We start from the raw sequence: 8,326 nt of genomic DNA on the forward strand, positions 1-8,326 counted from the left end.
GATGTGCTTCACACTCCGCAGTCTGACCTTTGGCACCTGCAGCCATCATTTGTCCTCAGATGTTTGTCAGTTTCACAGATTGTCTCTGTCCCTCTCTGTCCCCTTTCAGTGGGTTGAGTAAATAACATTGTTTGTTAAATCTGCCTAAACATTCCCTTCTTCTCTCCCGCTACTGCAAACAGTGAGAGTAGAATGAGAAAATTGGTAGGGGGGGTGAATATGACAGTATCAGTATAAAAAATGCCCACCAGAAAATCTCAGCTGAAAAGCCTTCTATGCCTGTAGTACTTTGTTAAAAGTGATAAGGGAAGGACTGTTTCTGATCTGCCCCTGGCAATGCAAACAATGAAAACTGCTTTACTGAATATCTTATCTGTCAAGTAAAACCAGAGAAATCACTGGATAGGCACAAAGTAAACGTCTTAAATGCTAACTAATGTTCCGACTACCCTTTAGGCTACTGATGTTCTTATGTAAGCATAACTACTCACACTGACTGTTATTTTAAAGGTAATTATTTTAAAATATTCAAGTTATATGTTCTAATTAGCTGCTTATGTTAAAGGAAAATGCTGGGGTTGACAAAGGGCTGAGTTTATGTACTGTTTTGTGGAAGCAGTGCTAAGCAGGCTCATTGTGATGATTGGAAAGGGCTTTTCTGTTTCCCCCATTGCAAACTAATTATTTTGACAATGATTTAGCAAGAATTAGGCCAAGAAAAGGTTTGTATGGTCCTTTGGTAATTTGTTGTCCATTTCTAGGCATTCATCAGATTTTTTTCTCTCCACTGGTGGTACTTACATCATATTCAATGGTGATTCGAGTGCTGTGTGTGTGTGTGTGTGTGTGTGTGTGTGTGTGTGTAAGAGAGGGAAGTGCAAAGGAAAATAGAAATAACTTATGAATTAGGACTAGTGAGAGGTTTGGTGGGCAATGGCTTATTTCTAGTTCCTTATTTTTCTTCCAGTTCCTTATTATTTTTTCTTCAAAATCAAAAAGTATTTGGCACACTATAATTTGAGCCAATTTTAGGCAATTAGTATGTCCTAAATTATTAGAAACAAAATTCTTTCTGTTATGGGAAAAAGACGTATTATGGTACCTTTTCCTGTAAAAATAACTCACTGGGACTTAAATAATAGTTATCTATGAAGAACCATTCCTCTACATGGTGACTACTTTTTTTTCTGGCCAGTTTTACAGAGGAGATGATTTTGGTAAAAAACAAGTTATCCCTTGAATGACTTCCTAGGACTCAGATCTCTTCTCATTTTCATACTACCCTTTTAAAAAGTATTATTAACGAGCTCTAATTTTGAAAGTATATTTAAAAATCACTGTAGTCGTTGAAAATTTGTATGTGGTTTCTTGTCAGTCAGATGGTTCATTGGCAATTCCAAAGCTGAGAGCCTGGGCACAGTGGTATTTTAACTGGGTTATCCATCCCTTCCCGTTTTCCGTATTTGATAGCATGGGGTTTCTTACAGCCCTTAGCACCCAGTAGTCATTTTGGAGTTTGACCCTTCTGGAAGAAGGGGGGACACGTGGCCCCATACTGAACATGTCTTTTCTTGGTTCTGCCATCACATGAACAAGTCTGTAAAAACCAGCACTCAAGGTGTCGGTTTTTTTTGTTTTCCATTTTCAGGCTTCTGGCTGTGATGGATCTGAGATTCCAGACGAAGTGAAGCTGATCGGGTTTGCTCAGTTGAGTGTCAGCTGATATATGTTCCTTGAGGTGCCCTGATCTGTCATGCCTCCCTCACCACACTCCCCCTCAACCTTTCCCTCCCCACGTCCTCCCACCCCCTCACTCCCAGTTCCCAGCAAAATCTGAAGATTGTGAAGAGGCCGGCTTCGACGAAATGGGATAAAAAAGAATTTTTTAAAACTTAACACTCCGAGTTCTGCTTTATTCTCTAGCAAGCCACAGTATAAGAACAAGCAAATGCCACAGCTGCACGACTGTTGCTCATTTTTCCAAAAGCTATTTAATATTCTTAGCAATTAATTCGGATATCCCTTAAGTGAAAAGAATCTGAACTATACTCAGGTGGTCCTATTTATTGGCAACCAAGTGAATTTTTTCTATCAGAAGCTTTCTTCTTTCATTTTTGTTCTTTCTGTTATACTTTAACTGTGTATCTGACAATGCTGCCTCTTTTATGTTGTATTTAGAAATTAATATACTTATAAAATTAAGATTTATTAGCCAAACTTGAATTCTAGTTTTAAAACTGACTGTGAATTTTATTTTTCATATATTTATGCATTACACACCTTAGCTAGGAAAAGAAAAGTTTTTGATTATATGCTTCTTGTAGTAAATCTCTTGTTATTTAAACAAAAAAAGTTTTCAGGTCTATCTTTGGGAGTATTTATAACTTCTGATTTTTGAACTGACTGAATTAAGAACTAGGATGCTTATTCTTTCGGTTTGTTGGCCTAAAAACCAATCCCCAATCTGATTGTCTCCTGGGAGAGGGAGGTGCCTTGCAAACTTTCATCTGAAGAATGTGCCTGAGGCTGCTTTACTCCTGAATAGCCTCAGATCCAAAGCATCCTCCACATACAGTGGCATCTGTAAGCGTTGCTTCATTGGAACATTTAGAAAGCTCTACAAAATGTTGCCATTCTGTTAGATTGCTACTTATGTACCCATCTCTGATTTGACTTCTCCTTAAATGTTAGGATTTGTTGGCTCAAATGTGATAAACTTGAAAATATCAGAATCAGAGTTTTACTTGAAATTCTGCAGAACACCCAGATGGGGTAAAACAAACAAAAACAGAAAAGGTTTTGTGCAATGACTAAAAAGGTGAAGTTGCAAGAATAAATACTGTCAACTCAAGTAGCCCTCTGCTGGACTACAATTAATGTAATTGCAAACTTGGGATTTTCAAAATTGGAATCAAAACTTTCAGGGAGGTGGGCTCCCGGGATGGTACCATTTGCTCTTTCCTTGCTAACCCTAGATATGGCAGCTCTTTAATGTCCTTTAAAAAGCAAATATATATTACTAAAGAAAACAAAGTTCTTTATAATTGCCTTGTCATAATGGTTAAGGTGTTCCAGAGCCATTTGCATACAATTTAATGTAACATCATTCCATTCTATTGTTTACACAAAGATTACTCAAAGATGACTGCAAAGGTAAAAGGAAAATAAAAGTGTATTGCACAAAGAAACAGTGTCACTTTGTTTTGTTCCTCCTTTAGGAATCATCTGCCTAGTAAAAATTAACTAGAGCAAGCATGTCAAACTCAAAGGCTAACACAGGCCAAATAAACACAGTTTATGTGGGCCGCAAAAAAAAAAAACAAACAAAAACAAAACACTTCAATTTTTATAGAAACGTAGGTTTATTTCTAAAAGTGTAGTATAAAAAATAAAGAACAAGAGCAATGATAAAATTAATGTTTTCTTCCTGATACTTGGCATCTCTTCTCTGCTACTGCCTTTCCTACTTCGGGGGAAATCTTGTTCGTAGTGATTACTTTCAAAACTGACCCAAGGTGAATGTCAGTAATTCTGGATCTGACAGGAGACTTATTTCCTTTCATAATTGTAAATAACTGCTCACACCATTGTATTGGCTGGGCCGCAAAAATATTCGTTGTGGGCTGCCTGCGGCCTGTGAGTGTGACATGCTTGAACTAGGGAAAAGTGTTCTGGAGGAAGAATAAGGCATCCATCCAATCAGAATCAGATTTGACAAATAAATTTGCCTGAGGAGAAAATGAAAAATAAACATTCACACTTCATGCTGGCTGCCTCTGAATTAAAACCATAGGGCTAAGAAGGTAGGATGATGACATAGGAAGACTCCGAACTCATCTCCTCCAACAAACATTTAAAATCTATATCGACAGACAAAGCAGTTCCCCCAGAAAAAGAACTAAGGACCAACTGAACAGCTTCTGCACACAGGGATGGGTAGGAGAGATGTGAACCTCCCCTCCCCCCGCCCCCAAACAAACTGATCTGCAGTAGGGAGGGATCACGGAGGGGCCTGGGTACAGACTCACACGCCCTGGGACACAGCAGAACGTGGTTTAAAGGGCACCTAAACAACATGAGAAAGAACGCCATTCACTAGCCAAAAAGCATCTGCCAAACAGGAGGGGAACTGAGGGAACTCTGCTTTGTCAGAGGCACCAAAAAGTGCCATTTGTTGCACTTCCCCTCCACCTTGGCTGCTTGAGCAGGAGCATAAGCCAGGTGCTCTAACCAGCTGGCCAAGGTTCTCTCCGTGTGCGCCAGGCCCACTCACCAGCCCCTGCAGCACACACCTGCTGCAGCTTGCCCAGGGCCCAAGCATGCCCCAAGAACAGCTCAAGCCATCTTGCTAAGGCGACCATGGCACAGCTTACACCATGGCCCTGACATGATGTGCCCCTGGGATTTCCTGTGGCCAAAGCTCAATCCATCTACAACCTGCTGGCCAAGGCAGCCCCCGTTTGTCTCTCCCCCCTAGTCTCCCTGCAGCCCTTGCCCACTGCAGCTCCAACTGCAGCCAGCCTGTCACAGATACATGGCACCCCCAATCTCCTTTCAGGCCTGGAGAGGCTGCTTTTTCACCTAATTCACAGAAACGGAGAGACAGCCAAAATGAGGATAGAGATACATTTTTCAAGTGAAAGACAAAAGACAAAACCTCAGGAACAAAACTAAATGAAAGAGAGGCAAGCAATCTTCCAGATAGAGTTCAAAACAATGGTTATAAAGATGCTCAATGAACTCTAGAGAATAGATTAACTCAGTGAGAACTTCAACAAAGATAGGAAATATGGAAAAGAACCAATCAGAATTGAAGAATACAATAACATGAAAAATACACTAGAGGGAATCAACAGATTAGATGAAGTCAGGGAGCTGGAAGACATGGTAGTGGAAACCACTCAATGAGAATAGAAAAAAAAATTAAATATGAGGATAGTGAGGGACCTCTAGAACAACATCAAGCATACTAGCATTCACATCATAGGTGCATCCCAGAAGGAGAAGAAAGAGGAATGGACAGAAACCTAATTGAAAAATAATGGCTGCAACTCCCTAAAGGTCCAAACTGAGACACATCATAATAAAAATTCCCAAAGTTAGAGAAACTTCAAAGCAGCTAGGTAAGTACAAGGGATTCTCCCCTAACACTTACCAGCTGACTTTCAGCAGAAGCCCTGTAGGCCAGAAGTAATAGGACAATATGTTCAAAGTGATGAAAGAAACTTACAGCCAAAAATACTCTATCAAATAAGATTATCATCCAGAATTGAAGGAGAGATCAAGAGTTTCCTGAACAAGCCAAAGCTAATGGAATTCATCACCACGAAAACGGCACCATAAGGAATGTTAGACTTCCTTAAGAGGAAAAGTCAAAACTAAAAATGAAATGTACAAATGAAAAAAAACTCACTGATAAAGGCAAAGATTTAGTAAAAGTAGTGGACCATGCAATTATAAAGCGAGTATGGAGATTAAATAACAAAGTCAGTAATATGTTTCACTACAGTAGTACAGTAAGGGACACAAGCACACAATGTAAAGTATATCAAACAGAAATAGAAAAATAGCAAAGCCCCTAAGTTGGTAGAAGGAAGGAAATAATAAAGATCTGGGAGGAAATAAATAAAAACAGAGCAATAAAACTAAAAGCTGTTTCTTTGAAAGATAAATAAAATAGATGAAACTTTAGCCAGATTCAACAAGAAAAAAAGAGAGGATCCAAGTAAAATATGAAATGAAAGAGAAGTGTAAACGGACACCACAGAAATACAAAGGAATATACAAGAACACGTAAACAATTACATAACAATAAATTTGACAACCTAGAAGAAATGGATAAAATACTAGAAACAAAATCTTCCAAGATAGAATCAGGAAGAAATAAAATCTGAACAAATAATTGGTAATGAAATTAGATCAGTCATCAAAACTCCCAACAAACAAAAGTCCAGGACCAAATCACTTCATTGGTGAATTCCACCTATCCTCCATTTATTAAAGAAAAAGACAGCAATGAAGAGGAAGGAGAGCTCCCAAACTCATTCTACAAGGCCAGCATTATTTTGATATCAAACCAAGATTTAAAAAAATGCAGAAAAAGCAATTATAGACTAATTATTCCTGAACAACATGATGCAAAAATCCTCAAGAAAATACTAGCAAACCAAATTCAGCAGTATATTTAAAAGATCAGAAACCATGATCAGCTGGGATTTATTCCTGGGTTGCAAGCTTCATTCAATATCTGCAAATCAGTCAACATGATACACCACATAAATAAAATGAAGAATATATGATCATCTCAATAGGTTAAGAAAAAGCATTTGATAAAATCCAACATTCATTTATGATAAAAACTCTCAAGAAAGTAGAGAGGGAACATATGTTAACATAATAAAGGCCATATATGATAAATCAACTAATATTCTCGGTGGTAAAAAGTTGAGAGCTTTTTCTCTAAGATGAGGAACAAGACAGCATTCTTATTCAGCATAGTATTAGAAGTCCTAGCCACAGCATTAGACAAGAAATAAAAAGCATCCAAATTGGAAAGAAAGAAGTAAATCTATCACTATATATAGAAAACCCTAAATATCCCACATAAAATTGAGGAATAAATTCTTTCAGGCCCTGGCCAGTGTGGCCGAGTTGGTTGGAGTGTAATCCCGTACACCAAAAGGTGGCAGGTTCAATTCCCAATCGGGGCACATACCCAGGTTATGGATTCAATCCTTGGTTGGGAAACATGTGGGAGGAGGCTGATTGATGTTTCTCTCTCACATTGATGTTTCTATCTCTATCCTTCTCCCTCTCTCTCGCCCCTCTCTCTAAAAAATAAAAAACTGTATATATATAAAAAGTACAATTAAAAGAAAAACCAATACATACAATGTTTTGAACACTTTCCTTTTCTAGTACATTCAATGTAGGCCCAGGAGTAGGTTACATGATATGAAATGCCAGTCAGCAAGGAGCTGAGACACAGCCCAGTTATTCTCACTTGTGGTTTAAAAAGATACAGTAAACAAAGTTAAAGTTTAAAGGAATAACTGGACTACATATTCTTTAGCCAATCTTCCATGAATGTTTCTCTTAGCCAAGCTTTGAATTAAAGATGACATACAGCAATACGATCTTGGGGTTCTGCTCACTGGCAAAGACCTAAACTTCACTAAATACAGATATTTGGTATGTATTTGAACAGATTCATGTGCTTTGACAAACAGGGTTGTTTACCACCTTTTAGTAAAATCAAGGCACCCACATCTCATACATCTAAATACATGCAAGAAATGTTCTGTATCCATTGTGCCTCTACTGTGGTCAACTGGCAAAGATGTAAAGTGGAACATTCCCTTTTATCTTAACTCTCATACATTGTTCTTATATGAACAAAATGGCTTTCTGGATGAAGGGAGAGGGTGAGAGAGAGGAAAAAAAAATCCATGTAAGAGTGAAGTGCAACTGAGTATATGCCCTGACCAGGAATTGTACCTGCAACCCCTTGGTGCATGGGACGATGCTCCAACCAACTCAGCCACACCAGTCAGGGCTGTTTTTGTTTTTTGTTGGTTTTTGTTTGTATTTAAAATCACTTTTAGAAAGGCCTATAAATCATGTGTAATGAAATTTAATTGAAAAAATTATCTCTGTGAAGTTCCTTATATCTTATATTATCATGTATTTGTAAATATGTTAGGTGGCCATCTCATCTTATCTGATTGAGTAGGGTGAAGTACTAGTCTGTAGGGGAAGAGCTAAGAATTCCCTCATAAAACAAATGTAGTCCTATATACAATGATCTTAGCATGGAAAAATTTCACATCAGCATTTTCTTTTTTTTATTAAATCTTTATTGTTCAGATTATTACATTTGTTCCTCTTTTTTTCCCCCCATAACTACCCTCCAACCAGTTCCTGCCCCACCCTCCGCCCTCACTCCCCACCCACTGTCCTCATCCATAGGTGCAGGATTTTTGTCCAGTCTCTTCCCGAATCTCCCACACCCCTTTCCCCCCCCCCCCCAAGAATAGTCAGTCCATTCCCTTTCTATGTCCCTGATTCTATTATGATCACCAGATTATTTGTTCACTTGATTCTTAGATTCACTTGTTGATAGATGCATGTTTGTTGTTCATAATTTGTATCTTTACCTTTTTCTTCTTCTTCCTCTTCTTAAAGGATACCTTTCAGCATTTCATATAATCCTGGTTTGGTGGTGATGAACTCCTTAGAAATATTCAAAGTGATGAATACCAAGAACCTACAACCAAGATTACTTTATCCAGCAAAGCTATCATTCAGAACTGAAGGTCAGATAAAG

General features: G+C 38.2%; 1 protein-coding gene across 1 annotated transcript in view; it reads left to right on the forward strand.

Annotated features, from left to right (window-relative positions):
• The window catches only part of STK39 (serine/threonine kinase 39), a 300,980-nt gene extending 297,792 nt beyond the window's left edge, over nucleotides 1-3,188 (forward strand). Inside the window, exon 18 of the mRNA XM_059704214.1 lies at nucleotides 1,649-3,188. Within this exon, the coding sequence (XP_059560197.1) occupies nucleotides 1,649-1,723 (75 nt within the window). The 3' untranslated portion in view covers nucleotides 1,724-3,188. The remainder of the gene's footprint in view (nucleotides 1-1,648) is intronic.
• Nucleotides 3,189-8,326: the final 5,138 nt, after the last annotated feature.

This window comes from Myotis daubentonii, chromosome 7 (assembly GCF_963259705.1).
Source record: "Myotis daubentonii chromosome 7, mMyoDau2.1, whole genome shotgun sequence".
NCBI lineage: Eukaryota > Metazoa > Chordata > Mammalia > Chiroptera > Vespertilionidae > Myotis > Myotis daubentonii.